This window comes from Lissotriton vulgaris, chromosome 7, assembly GCF_964263255.1.
Source record: "Lissotriton vulgaris chromosome 7, aLisVul1.2, whole genome shotgun sequence".
Taxonomy (NCBI): domain Eukaryota; kingdom Metazoa; phylum Chordata; class Amphibia; order Caudata; family Salamandridae; genus Lissotriton; species Lissotriton vulgaris.
This window is the reverse complement of record NC_141695.1, coordinates 1,689,106,696-1,689,121,748: the sequence shown is the minus strand read 5'-3', so window position 1 is coordinate 1,689,121,748 and position 15,053 is coordinate 1,689,106,696. Positions and strand designations below refer to the sequence as shown.

Below are 15,053 nucleotides of genomic sequence, written 5' to 3'. Positions count from 1 at the left end.
CACACCCTATTGCTCTCATTAGTTGTGCATTTGGAGTATGATTTTTGTGAAAGAATTTATATGAACTTATTGGTCATTTTGTTTGGGTACATTGATATGTAACTACATTGAATTACTCTTATTCGCCGATTTTACTGTCACTAAAAACCCTCTTTTCCTTCACCGATTACCCACACGTATCACAAACCCTCCCCCCTTTCCCAACCTTTGGGGCACTACAAAATAGTCACTGATCAATGTATGTTTAAAGTGACGTATATACATGATACTAGCACATTGTGAATAAAACAATGTGTCTTTATAATTGGTTTCTTTGATTGTTTATATTTTCTTTGTTATTATTGTTCATGTTTACTGGGACCCCTTCCCATACCTCAATTGATAACCCAGGTCCCCGTAATTCTATCTGGGTACAACCCCCCTCTTTATAGTAAACCGTTATAGAAACAACATACAGACAACTACTCCCCTAAAACATACGGAGAACTTGAAAACTACGGGGCAAACTACAAATACTGATGAATGATGCTGCCAGAAAAATGATGTACGCCAATCAGAAATATCATGAGAAAGGGTTGTGGTATATTGGTCTACAAACTCTAGACTAGGAACCATATAGCTGCAGGTCTCCACAACAATTATACTAATGGCACTGAAGCAGCTATTCAGACTTACTATTCAGCACTGTACCACTCTCAAAACCTAGATCCCGAACTGCATAATGATTTCTTATTTTAGCTAGATGATTTGTTAGACTTTGCATCACTCGGAACAGCCAATCATGATGACAGAGATTTGAACAGCCATTGTAATTGACCACATAACACTGATAGTGTTGATGGTTTCTCTGTGTTCTACAAAGCGTTCATGGGTCCACTTGCAGGCCCCCTCTGTAAAGTCTATAATTCTTTTCACCTCAGCATCCATCACTGGAACCATGATGGAATCTGCCATCTTCTTAATATTGAAGCATGACAAAGACCAACTGCACCCTCATACCAGCCTATAACTTTACTAAAGTATGACCAAGGGCTTTGCCCGTATAATTTTCCCTCATCCAATGCTAGCTAGATTTGATTTGATTTGAATAAAATGTATATTGCGCAGACAATAACCCGAAGGCATCAAGGCGCCTAACAACGTATTTCATAAACAGGGCATGTCACCATTACATATAGGCCTGCACGAAGAGATGAGTCTTCAGGGCCCTTCTGAAGGCCTGGAAAGTGGGTAGGGATCTTAATTCCAGTGGAAGGGAGTTCCACCATTTGGGCGCCAAGGTAGAGAAAGCCCTACCCCCCCATTTAGTTCTCCTGAATCGAGGGGCTGACAGAAGAAGTCTGCTCGAGGAGCGTAGGTTATTAGCAGGAGTGTAGCGGGACAAGATGGATCCTACACCAGTGGGACTGTTTTTGGCTAATGCCCTATAGGTCATGCACAGAGTCTTAAAGCGGATACGATCCTCCACAGGAAGCCAGTGTAACAGCTTTCTAGCCGCTGTGGCTGAGGCCCGTTTGGGAAGGTCGAGGACAAACCTGGCAGCCGCATTCTGGACTACCTGCAAGCGCTGCAGTAGACTTTTACTCAGTCCCACATACAGCGCATTGCAATAGTCCAGACGGGAGCCAATCAGGGCAACAGTGATCTGTTTCCTTGCCTGCAAGGATAGGTAGTGTCTGATCCTCCTGAGGATGTGTATGATGCCCCAACAGGTAGAGATGGTTCTGTTGACCTGTTTATCCAGACTGAGGGCGGGATCAATCATGACCCCTAGATTTTTAGCAGAGGAGGTGGGGGTGGGGCAGGCTCCTAATGAGTCTGGCCACCAGCTAGATGACCAAACATCCTCTTTCCCTCCAAACACCATCACCTCCGTCTTCTCTCCGTTCAGTTTTAATGAATTGTAAATCATCCATTGCCCGACTGCCTCCATACAAGATCTAAAATTGGAGGCAGTCGGGGCACCTGATTGGGAGAGAGAGACGAGGATCTGGGTGTCATCCGCGTATGATACTATCTCCATCCCATATGATCTAATTAGCCTTGCAAGTGGGGTCACATAGATGTTGAATAGGGTCGGACTCAAAGCCGACCCCTGAGGGACCCCACATTGCACGGGCAGGGATGGAGATAGGTACTCCCCCAACTTCACTCTTTGCACTCGATGGTTGAGAAAAGAAGTGAGTAGGTCTAAGGCTGCCCCCTGAACCCCAGCCTCCCTCAGCCGAGTTGTTAATACTGAGGGAGAAAGGGTATCAAAGGCCGCCGTCAGATCTAGGAGGATCAGGAGGGTGGTCTGGCCTTCATCAACACGCGTGCGGATGTTATCCAGCACGATGGTGAGGGCAGACTCGGTGCTGTGCTCCCTCCTGAATCCATGTTGGGAGGAGTCAAGACAACCTGAGTTCTCTATATATGCAGCAAGATGCTTATTAAGATGTGCTTCAAGCATCTTTGCAGGGGCCGGGAGGAGTGAAATGGGCCGAATTCTTTTTAGAACCGCAGGGTCCAAAGAGGCCTTTTTAAGTAAGGGTTTTACCACCACGTTCTTCCATTGGGTGGGAAAAAGGCCATCTCTCATGGCTTTATTTATAATGTCAACCAACGGGGGCAAAAAGATATCTCTGCACTGTTTGAGGATCCTAAGTGGACATACATCCAAGGGGGAACCAGATTTAGTTTTATTAAGGAGGTTGTCCAGATCCTCCAGAGAGAGAGGGGGGAAAAGAGTCTAGGGTTCCTACAGGAGGTGTTTCTGCAGGGACAAGGTCCATAGCTCCCAGGGCAGGGGGCCCAGTAATACAAGATCTCTGCAGCTCCAAGGCAGAGTAAATGTATAAAATGTTTGCCTGGAAGAAAGATGCAATGTTATTGCAGAGCTCTTGGGATGCCACTACAGGATCTGGGGTTTGAAGGGTAATAAGGGAGTCCACTACCTTGAAGAGCTCTTTAGGAGAGGACATTGAGGTTGTCAGGGCCGTAAAATGTTCTTGTTTGGCCTTTATGATTTCTCCTTTATAGTTCCTCAGCATAGTCTTATGGGCTTCCCTATCCTTTGGATCCCAACCAGAATGCCATAGTCGCTCCTGCCTCCTTACTTCTTGTCTAAGAAGTCTAAGATGTTCGGAGAACCAAGGGGCTGAAGGCCTTTTCCTGGCTCGATGGCGTAATTGGATAGGGGCAAGTTCATCCAGTGCCTCAGTCACAGTCCTTTCAAATTGTGTAACTGCCATAGAGACACTTTCCCCTACACTTAAATCAGTATATGAATGAGGCTTTATTTAAAATACCCAAACTACAGACAGAATTGCAATTGACTTTACTTGATATTTGAAAGTGGAAAGAAACAAACAGTCCTCTTGCTCGACCCGGAGAAGGCATGTGACACAGCAAATTGTTAAAATCATTGCAAAAAAACGCAATTGGCAAAAACCAAGACTTAGGGCCAGATGTAGGTAATCCCAGATTATCGATTCTTCGGTATTTAAGAACTGGCAATCGGGATTTAGGTAAATTTACCAATTTCATTACCGAATCGGTATGATTCGGTAATCACCGAATCGGTATTTACCGAGTCGGTAATTGCCATTCATTCCTATGGGCCTGGAGGCCCATAGGAATGAATGTCAATTACCGAATTGGTAAATACCGATTCGGTAATTGGGGGAAACATTGAAGGGTGGCAGGGTGTCACTTTGACACCCTGTTGCACCCCTCAATTGTGCATGGGTGCACATGTTGCAGACATACATGCCCTTAGGGCATGTATGTCTGCAACATGGCACTGTTTAAAAAGCAAAAAAAATGCTTTTTAAATGTTTTTTATTATTTACCACCAACTTCCAGTTGGTGGTAAATAACAAATTCTTAAACCCCTGTAGCACTGATTGCAGTGCTACCTACATGTCAAAATACAGAATCGGTAATTTTACCGATTCGGTATTTTACAGAATCGGTAAAATTACCGAATCTGTATTTTAACATGCCCCTACATCTCCATCTTCAAATACCGGTCGGTAATGGCCAAAATTGGCCGTTACCGACCGGTATTTGCCTTCCTACATCTGGCCCTAAATCTTGTACATTTTTCTATCCTCACCCTACCTGCAAAAATCAAAGTAAATGTGAAATCTGCCACAATGATCCCTTCATCAGGAAATGGTGGGGCACACTGTCCCCTCTTCGCACTGTCAATGGAAGCCTTTATAAAAAAACATTACTAGAAACCTTAACATAAAATGCATCACAGAGTGGCGTAGCAAAACTTTCATTTCTAGCATTCCCTGATGAAATTATTTATTTCCTTACTGACTCTAGTCAAATCAATAGCAGCATTACCAGATGAATTATCTTTCTTTTCAAAGTTTTCCGGTTTCAAAATAAACTGTGCTGAATCTCAGGAGATGTCAATTTCTGAGCCGCTGAACTGTAAATAATAAAAATAAATAAAAAAAAAAAAGATCTTGCAAGATAATGGACCATGTTGGATAGCAAGCCCTGTAAAATGCTTCAGTTTATCTCCGTCTAATTTGATAAAACATTTCTCCTCTCCTCGATTTTCTATACCAAGACTCATATAGGTGGGGAAAACATGAAATCTTGTGGCTGGGTTGGATCGTGTGGGTTAAAATGAACTAATACAAACGATAAGGATTTCCTAAAATCCAACAATACATTTAGTCATCCTAGTTACGACCAGCTCTAGATACCACAAAAAGACTTCACCCAATCCTGGCCTCCTATATTCTAGTAAGAGGCATCCATATCCCCACACTGGAATATTAGAAAAGTATAGCCAAGAAAAATGATATCACATTGTTCATTTCTCCCCTAACACTGCTGCTCCACAACCCGGACTTCAGACCTGGTATGGAAGATGTAGGGTTTCGGAGGTGGAATTCCTAAAACCCATCCTTAATGGACGATTTATTTACAAATAATGAATTTCTAAGCAGCGAGACATGTCAAGTTGTGTAATTTTGCCTGTAGAGATAATCATCGTTTAATTCAACTGTTGCACTGAGCAAATATGAAATCTGTAAAGAACGAAGTAACCAGAAACGTGACTCAGTTAGAATTAGTGGTTTTTAACTAGCAATTAAAGAAAGGAATCTCAAGTCTGTTTTACTACATAAGTAATTTGCAACCAAGTCAGAAAAAGAAATTCATGTCTAAATAGCAAGCCAATAAAAACAAACATTTTGGAGGAGACCTGGTACAATGTATGGTCTAGGGCTGAAAAATAGTCCATCAGTACTCAAAACAAAGAAAATGCATATAAAATGTTGATCAAGTGTTACTTCACCCGGTCTTGAGTGAAGGCGATGTTTGGTGCCTCCGACCAATGCTGGAATGGATGCGGTGCGCCAGCACTATGGCACCACGGTCTTGAGCGCATGGCCAATCATACCGGAAACAAATCCATTTGCACATTAAAGTCTATCACAGGGGTAGACCTTCACTTTACCCCAATATCCTGTTGTTGAGGGACCCAAGTGAGGATAGCACTAATTAATTGACATTTTTGAGGAAGCTGATCACACACTAGGGGCGGCTCCATGGGGAGGAGCGAAGCCTCATTGCTTTCTCACAATGCAAGAAGCAGAACCATAAAATGGTATACAAACAATTTTACATTTCTGCTTCTTGCACTGCGAGAAAGCAGAAGAAGGGTTTAGTTGGGGGCGGGCGGGTCGGAGTGGCTAGCCCAATGTTATGGGCGCTGACTGTTTGGTCGGCCCCAGGGCTGACCAAACTAATCATAAGCACTCTCCTGTTTTCTCCATGTAGGCTTTGTGCAGTCTGCATGGAGAAAAACAGCCTCCACATAGACGCCTGTACGGATGACGTCCTAGCCAATCATAATGCTGCCATTGCAGCATTGTGATTGGCTTAGGGGAGGAGAGGGAGGCAGCCTGCTTCTGTTTCCTGTGAGCAGAGAGAGCAGGAGACCCGAAGGGGGACCGGAGGCGAAGGTACATTTAAATAAAAAATGTGATTAAATGAACCCCCGCGCGACCCCCCTCAACCCGCAAGTCATTCCAGCCGCGACTGTCACACACTAGTTACTGACTGATAGACAGACACACTATAGTACACCTTCGGAAACACTTATCTGCTCCACCCCTGTCTCAGTGAAGGGTGAAAGTATGGAAAAATATATGAAATTAATGAGGTATCAGCTATGGTTAGTGAAAAATTACAAAACATTGAAAATGTGGTTTTGAATTTAAAATTTACATGAGCTGGGATCACCCTAAAACTACAGTGAAAAACTCTACCTTCCCTTTAACTTTATTCTAGTTTTCAGTTGCAGGAATAAGCAAAATTGTACCATTTGTGGACTCATAATATTGTAAAGTTGTTAAAATACTTCTTCTATATGGATTACTATTAGGTCAGAAAAATTGAGTTTTAGATTCTAAAGGGTGTACACTTAGAGATTAGAAATGATAAAACAATTTAATTCAAGACTTAATTCCAATAGTTTTCAGGGTTTATACAAAGGTGAATGCTTTAAATAAGTGTTACTTATAAAAAATATAAATCACTTGCCTTAAAAAGATAGAAAACAATGTAAAGTTGCACGCCTAAGTGTGTAATTCTCCAAGTATAAGTAATAGTAGATAGGTTTTTGCTTTACTTGCATGGCTGACCAAGAATGACTTACCTAAAATGAGTCCCACCATGGTGCTCAGATAGCCAGTGCCACTGCCCAGGTTTAGAAATGAGAGTCCTGGTTGAAGATCCAGTGCTTCCATCACCTCAGAGTAAATACATGGAGCCGACAGGTGGATGTTCCCATGTTTCCAAGCCAAGTCCTTGTAGGCATTGTCCTTAAACTCCTCCAGGTAGTAGTCAGCTCGGTCAATGGCTCGAAAGGCCTGCTCCACCAGGTCTGTGCGAATGTATTGGGCATCTTTCAGGTTATCAATCAATTCATCATTATCCTCTCCGGCACTCACGGCTCCACCCATCTTGGGAAGTGTGTTGTTCAAACACTGAGTTCCAGGAGTCAAAAGGAAAGACAAAGAAGACTTTACACATTCACAAGTCATACTATGATCATTTATTTACCAACAACTTGAGATGTGAAAACAGGACATTTTCAGAAAGATCTGAAAAGTCATCATTGAAATATATAACAAGCATTTGCAATGCAATAGGTCTCGCAGCATTAAAGTTTGAGTTATTGGCATTGTAAATGAAAATGCTTTGCATAAATTTTTTTAAAATTTGCAATTGGTATATAAACATTGTTTGTGAATGATTACCTGTTGCTTATGCTAAGCTAAGTTGGCAGTAGCATAATCTCCTCTCATCCTACACTTAACACCTGCTAGCACCACATATAATTGACACCACTCTCAGTGTAAAATTGCCATTCCATGCTACTAAATCTTATCAGAGTGACCTTAAATCCAATCTTCTTCAAGTAACTATTGCTGTAACTGGGCAGATGGTGTGGGGTGCTGAGTGCTGGCACCATTTTAATTTAAAAGAGAGAGCATCTGCACTTCTCAGGAATACTGTAATATTTAATGGGAGAACAGTGGCACTTTGAAGGAGGAAATATGTACTGTGGATAAGTACCAGCACTTTTTGCATGTTTGATTTAAAGTACTGCCTGCAACATTTCTTTGGTATACGTCACTCCTCCAACTGCAGCCATCACTCTATAAGCACAGATTGAGAGCCCCTTCTGGACAGAGAAGCCCATCGACTGCTGCTGTCAGAGCAATACCAGCACCAGTTCGGGCCATTGGCAAATTTAGCAGAACCCGTAGTGGAGAAAGTCAGTTAGTGGCTGACTTTCTCCACTACGGGTTCTGCTAAATTTGCCAATGGCCCGAACTGGTGCTGGTATTGCTCTGACAGCAGCAGTCGCTGGGTTCTCTTGAATAAGGGGGCTCAGTGCAGAGTTTACAGTATGAAGAATCATTGTTCACACTCAGCTGCCAGTTCAGGTCATCGAGAAGTCACAGGCTCTGGACTGCTGTGCCTTATCAAGATAGTACAGCACAGCGCTCGCCTGAATGGACACAAAAGCCCAGACCATTCCCGGAGCGCACGTGGAGCCAGGGCAGGTGAAGAATGCTTTGTATCACTCGCCCGCCAAGACCACAGGAATCTCTGCCGGGGAGGGGGCAGGGCTGGAGAGGCAGCAGGGGGCACAGCAGGACGTAAAAACACTGCTGTCAGTGTGAGCATGATCTACTCCACAGCAGAGCAGAACTGAGAGGGCACGAAACTATATTTAAATTCTAGTTAGTGCTTCAATAAAAAAATAAAAACATAAAGTCAGCTGAATGGAGCATACCTAGTCCGCTGCGGCCCCACTCTGAGCCTGGAATAGAGCTACAGGCTCAGTTTCTGTCAGGCTAAGTTTTAAACCTATTCATATGTCATTGAGCCACGCAGCAACTTATCCCTGGTGACTGTGTGTCTTTAATGCAACATTTCATTTCCAACCATGTCCGGTCGCAGGGCAGCGGCATGATGAGGCACTGCGAAAAATTGGGCACAGTGGTGCCAGTAGTGGCTGCCGGTCAAACGAAAGTAACACATTCATAACTGCCACCAGCTGGAACCGAGGACCTGCCCACCTCAGGAGTAATTTAACTTGCAGGCTGTCTCCCCTCAGGAAAAAAGGCACACTGTTACAGTCGTGACACTAGTCCTGCTACATTGCTGCATGCCGTTATCCAAGCAGCTCCTCAGTCATTATAGCCAAAGTAGTTGGACCGACCGTAGTTCTTAGAGAGAACGTGCTTCTAACAGAGACCTAAAAACGTCTCTAATTGAAGCGCGAGCACAGAGATTTTGTCTCCATGAATATAACTGAAGCTAATAAATCCCACACCCAGTATATATGTAAGTCGTGGCCCTTTTTCCCAGGCACCCCTGCTTCCCTGCGGTTGCCATGACAACAATCTTAGATGTACCTTCGGGAGATTTTTTTATGATGGTAAACTCTGCCTTTATTTCCTCATTTATGCCTTTGTAATTTTGAAGAAACTAGAAAAGCCTCCCTTGGTGTTTTCTCTTCTTCCTTCGTTTTTCAAGTTAATTGGTTATTAAGGTCAATAACACTATTTTCCACCAATGTTCCCAGCTCGTCCTAATGCATCTATATACTTCCACATGTAAATAGCGTGAACCCGTACACAGGGGCAATTAGAAGTATTCAGACCATCAACTACTAGCATATCTGTACGCACCCGTGTGGCGTACCCTAGTGGCATGTTATACCAAGCATTAACAGATCACGTATGCAGACTATCTTTAACATGGGAATCAATAGCTAAGAAGGATTCCCTCATGTGTGCCGATTAACAGTTACCTGTATTAATCTGTATACCAAAAAGTACTCTATTTCTAAAATAATGCAAAATATTCACACATATGTATTTGCATTTTTGACACACATTTTGCCCGCTGCCTGCTTCTAAAAACCAACTGTAGCCTCCTTTACTGGACTCCAGCGCTTTGAAGTCTTACCCTGCATGGTGCTTTGGAGTGTTCGAATGGTTGCGTGGTTGTTGTACAGAATAACATTGCAATAACATACAAATTCCTCACAATACAGATATTTTCATGGCTGTGTATCGTTAAGGTTGACAAATTTCAGTTTCAACCGATTTCCATGCCATTTTTTTATTTAAATTAGGCTCCCATCACATTGGGGGGTCACCGGAAAGTGTTTTTTCAGACGTTGGCAAGTGGGTGGTTCATTGTTCACTCGCACCATGGGAACGTTTGCTGACAAGGAGTTTTGCCCATTATTAACCCGGAAATGTGGACAGTGGGATTGCTTCTGACGGGGTGGGGGGTGCCAAGAAATATCCATCAATAGGAAATAGCGCCTTTAAAGCGTTATTTTGATATTCATCAAGTATTCTTTTGCTTCGTATAGTGCCAACGTGACACTGGGAAACAACTTCACAGCGCTAAGGGAGACATGTATAATAAGTGGGAGATGTTAAAACATATACACTCGTCTCGCACTACAATATTGACACCCCTTCGTGGAGCGCCCCACCTAGAAAACTTCTTCCGACGCAGGGACGCCTGTCAAGGCTTACCTGCGAGGAGACGGGCGGGAGCGCGGCCCGTCATTGTGGGCGCCGAGATCATCTCACCATGGCGGCGGCGGCTGAACGCCCGAGGTGCCAAAGGGACCGTGTCTTAAAGGGTGGCCGCCTGGCGCACGCTCACCACTCTGCCCGTCCTAGCTTTCCACTGGGTACCTGGGCAGCTCGCTTCCTGGACCGTCACCTTCGTCTGCCCCTCCTCCCATGACAAACGGAGTGAGAGAAGAGGGCTCGGGAAAAAGAAAAGAAAAATCCGAAAAACGAGCGGACTGCAGCAGAACGCAGGAAAATGCAACCCAGGGATGCTTCTGTGGTGGGGATGTTTCTGCTTCTGAAAATCACCCTGTCACAGTTATTAACAAGACGTGAGCGAAACTGAAACCGGTTGTGGGGCGGGACTTCCGTCTTCTGAAGCCCGTGCCCACGGAGTGCCTGGCCAGAGGAGCAGTGGTGACGCGGGGCTCCCATCCCTGAGGGAGAGCCCCGCGGAAGCTGCAGAATTCCGGAGTGGCGGTAAGTGGGGCTTAGTTGTAGGGGGGGGTCTTGGTGCGCTCGTGTGTGTGTGTGCGCGCGTGTGTGTATGTGTGCGGCGGTGGGGGGGTCTCTGTATGTGTGCGTGTGTGTATGTGTGCTCGTCTGTGTGTGCGCATGCGTAAGCAGGGGGAAGTGTGGCTGTGTGTGTTAGAGCTTCCCAGGAGACAGGAGATGGCAACAGCAAGCAAGTTTGCGCTCGCGGCCCGCTCCGATCCGATTCTTCAAGATGGGTGTGGCCATCTCTTGTCTCCTGGGAAGCTGAGCCGCTGACAATAGGTCTCTGGCGAGACCGCGCGTTCGCTCGGTAAACGCCACAAGACCTAAAAAGTGATTAAACAAAGAACTGTGATAATTACACACTGATTAGGAAAGCAGTATGAGATAATGAGAATTTCAGCTTTATTAGAACACAGGAATGTTGACAGCTCCTACGAAGTCAATGGAGCAACAATTAACTATAAACACCAGTGTAGCACTGATGCTGTCAATTTTGCAATGCCTTGATCTAAAACCTTCATCTGTCCTTCTCCCCTGCATTCCCACACGGCATGTGAATCAAGCACTAGAATGAGGAGGCAGAGGCTGGGGTGAGAGCAAACAGCAAGCCTTCCCCAGACTCCTCCCGTTGCTTAGAGTGTCAATGGCCGAAGCGAGTTGGAATTCTCCTCAGCACCTGTGTCTACCTCAACTCTGCAGAACAAAGAAAAGGAGTTTGGGAGAAACAAAGGAGAATCTGGGGCTGACTAATGACCACTTCCACAGCTCAGCTATCACCCTGTTCTGAAAGTTAACGAGCCACAGCAACTTTCTACACAGCCGGAGCTCAGACAGCTTAAGAAGCTTCAGGGACACAGAGATTTAAACCCCCTGTCTTTGTGAGGAGGCTCTTTTTTTTTTAACAGGACTTCCACCGACTTTGGGTGGAATACTCTGGTAGCCTTATAGCCTGCTGTAGCAAGCTATGCCGCCCATTGAAGTCCTTCTCCCCTGTTACAGGTCGAGCCAAATGCTGGAGCAGACTTTCGATGACCCTTGTAACCAGTTACAGCTCGAAGGCTGTCTGCCGTAATCATACAGCTGTAAGAAGGTGTAATAAAGGTGTAATACTCCATTCTCACAGCGCCTGATTACTTTTGAGAAGTGCCAGTACAGGCCCATTAAAAGTATTGCAGCTCTGGTAGGAAGTACAAGTGCTCTCTAGAAACCCCTTTCTTGTGGTCCACGGACAGTGGCTATTGGGAGGTTTTACATGTGGTTACGATGGTTTACTACTGGCTGTCCTAAGACCAACAATACTATTACACTCCAACTAGGTACCAAGTTACTTTCATAGGGCACTTGCATCTCCATGGATAACTAAGTTGAGGAATAAAGGCTTACACAATGAGGTGGCCTGGCTTAGAACCTTGCATACAGCATGACACTGTGCCAAAATTTAAAGGGCTGTTACATCAAAAGTTAATCTGATTTTTATTAACAGGAAAGTATAAATGACAGTTAAAATTATACTGATAAAAAAACAGAACATGTTAGTAACAACGGGGATATGGCCCCAAATATTTTAATACAATTTTTGCCCAAGGTTTTGAAAATACATTGAGCCCTATGACTAATGTTATCATACGGGCACTGTTCGGATATCCTTTACGATCCTCGGGACTCAACATATTTTTAGGTTTGAAAGGGAAGTGTTAGTTGCCTGTAATCTAGGGGTTGCAGCTTGTTCTTTTATGAGGTAGACGGTATGTAGTCTTCTCAAATCTAGTGTAACATCTGTAATATTACAACTAGTTATTTGATATGACTGGCCGTTTTTATACTTACCTATTGTACGTTAGCCATTCCCCTCAAAGACTAAAAATGGGGCAACGTTTCACCTAAACTCTGGAATAGATAGACCTGAGCCCGTTTTTTTACTCTAAGGAGTAAACCAAGTGATCCATTACAGACTAACTAGTCCTCAATAAACAGGACACTAAATTGGAAGTCAGTAAAGAAATAGCAAGTTCTATTGCAACAATAAAACTCTTTTGGATTGTTCATTTACCGCTCAGCTCCTTGTATGCTTCGTATTTTCTACACACTTAAGACACTTGTTGATGTTGTGATGCAGTTGCTAAGCAATGTGCACTTTGACTCTAGAAGTCAAGTCAAAACCCTAGCATTGAGCTTTCTTTTTCCCTCATCTCTGGAAATGACGAGTCACATTAACGACTATTGCGCTATAAGGGCCATCCCTCTGCCTATACATTTTGAATGCTGCGAGAGTGCCTCTTAAAGACTGTTCAGTAGAGAATAATCCTGGCACACAAAATCCACAGTTTACAAAAAATGCGCAGAACGTTTGTTTCCAATAGTCAACCAGTACTAAGGTCATAACAGGATATGTTGTATCTGTGGATCCTGTTATGTTATGCATGGTCTGTAATGCACAAGGCATTCAGACTGCTTGTGTCCTAAGTAACTAAAGAGGGCTGGGATGATACCCCACTTAAACCATAACACATAGGCAGGATCGATAGGGAGGAAGAGACAGGGGGAGAGTTGAACGTTTTACAGAAACGGTTTTGCAGTTTCGGACATTTTATTGATCTTTCTTTTCATCTGTTAATTAAGTTGCCAACAAAGGATACTTTTCACACAGCCTTTTTACAAAGTTTGCTTTTAAATATATCAGTATGTAGCCACTGCAACGTTAAGACAAGTGTACAGTCTTAGCAGGTTATTGTAAATCACATGTTAAGAAAGCCTAAAATATATGCTCACCCCCTTGAATCATTTACCTATATTCCGGTTCTTCAAGAGAGATGAACTAGGCCAGTCACAGGTTATAAGAGACTGGAAGATATAAGTCAAATAGTACAGCTATCCATACAAGTTCGCTGTCTGGAAAATCTCGGAAGGAAGAACAGAAATTGTAGTACACATTTACACTAAAATGGTGAAGAAAGTGTGGTATGCTAGGGCAGAGCAGATCGATATATAGATTCCAGACTGGAATTAAATGAAGTATTCTTTAAACAATAGAATACACAAAATGCTAAAAAAGCCTCATACGCCAGAAAAGTACAAGTACATTAGGGCTAGATACACCAAAAATAGTAATAGTGATTATCAAATTGCTATTTGGTATGGTAATCGTGATCACTAATGACAAAGGGTTATTTAGTGGGTCGCAAATAGACCTACCTCATGAATATTAATGTGGTAGGTCGAAATTTCGAATTTTTCACCTACTACAATTCTCTGCCATCACAGGAATGGTGGCGCCTGCAGACCACCATTGCTGTATGTATATTCTTTTTTTTGTTTGTTGTTATTTTAACATATCTCGTTTTCCTTAAAGGAAAATGGCCTGTGATTAAAAAGAAAAAAATAATGCGTTTAAGTTTTACTTTTCTACCATTCTCAAAGGGGACCCCCTATCCATTTGCTAATGGGTTACCACCAACTTTGAGTTGGCGGCAAAGTATAAATATTTTGCGACAGCAATTCACAGGCGAAACATTCATGCATACCAATGTGAATTGTTATTTTTAAAGGATGTCCTAAACACTTCCCTTCCAAATACCGATTAGCAAACCCAAATTGCAATTCGGTAACAGATTACTGAATCACAATTTGGGTTAAGTACAAAAGAAAATAAATTTTGGGCATTTGCAAATGGTCTAATTCTGCGAATCTGGCATTTGCAAAAGCAAAACTGTTTCTTACTTCTAGCTCATAGTAAGTACAGAGAAGTAGGTGGTTGTTCTCCACACTGAAGACATGGTCAAAGAGGTCCATACCAGTGAGTGGATAATAAGACAACTAATCAGAGATACACCGGTCTAATAGCAGAGGCAATGAGTGGTGGTGGTGATGGTGACTAGAGTCATATATATATCTCGAAAAAATTCTATTATATCTTTACAAAGGCCTGTAATTTCTGGCGTTCCAACTAACCACAATGTTAAGTTCCTTGGGTTCTGCATCATCTCAAGCACTAATTCTAGAAAAAAAGAAAATGTGTCTCACTGGTCTTACAGCTATCTACTGATTAAATTATAGGAAATACTGATTGCTTAGCTTCTAAAAGGTGACGCGGCCCAGATCCCATCTACAGAGCTATTCGGAATACTATAATAGTTGCTACTCAACCCTTTATTATCTCTTGTTTCCTATTGGCTCAGGAAACGTTCTGCCCTATTCTCTGAGTTTGAAAACAGTTGCCTTGCGTCTGCCACGGCGATGTACTGGCAGAGGAGAGAATGATGTGGCGCTGCAAGAAAGGTCCCCATTTCATTTGCATAAGCAATACTATTTAAGGCTTGCTTGTGCAGACTCTACTGATTGTCACCCAATTCGGAGTTCCAGCACTTGCGTTTTGGTCCAACAAGTCATTTCCTGTTCCGGTATTAGCCTTGTGTCCAAACACCTGTTTCG

The 15,053-nt window shown here is 43.3% G+C and overlaps 1 protein-coding gene across 2 annotated transcripts in view; it reads right to left on the bottom strand.

Annotated features, from left to right (window-relative positions):
- Nucleotides 1–15,053, bottom strand: part of PCMTD2 (protein-L-isoaspartate (D-aspartate) O-methyltransferase domain containing 2) — a 90,940-nt gene that overhangs the window by 50,391 nt on the left and 25,496 nt on the right. For both annotated transcript variants that reach the window (XM_086932800.1, XM_086932801.1), the window contains one exon: nucleotides 6,671–7,001. In XM_086932800.1, the coding sequence (XP_086788926.1) occupies nucleotides 6,671–6,977 (307 nt within the window). In that variant the 5' untranslated portion in view covers nucleotides 6,978–7,001. The remainder of the gene's footprint in view (nucleotides 1–6,670; nucleotides 7,002–15,053) is intronic.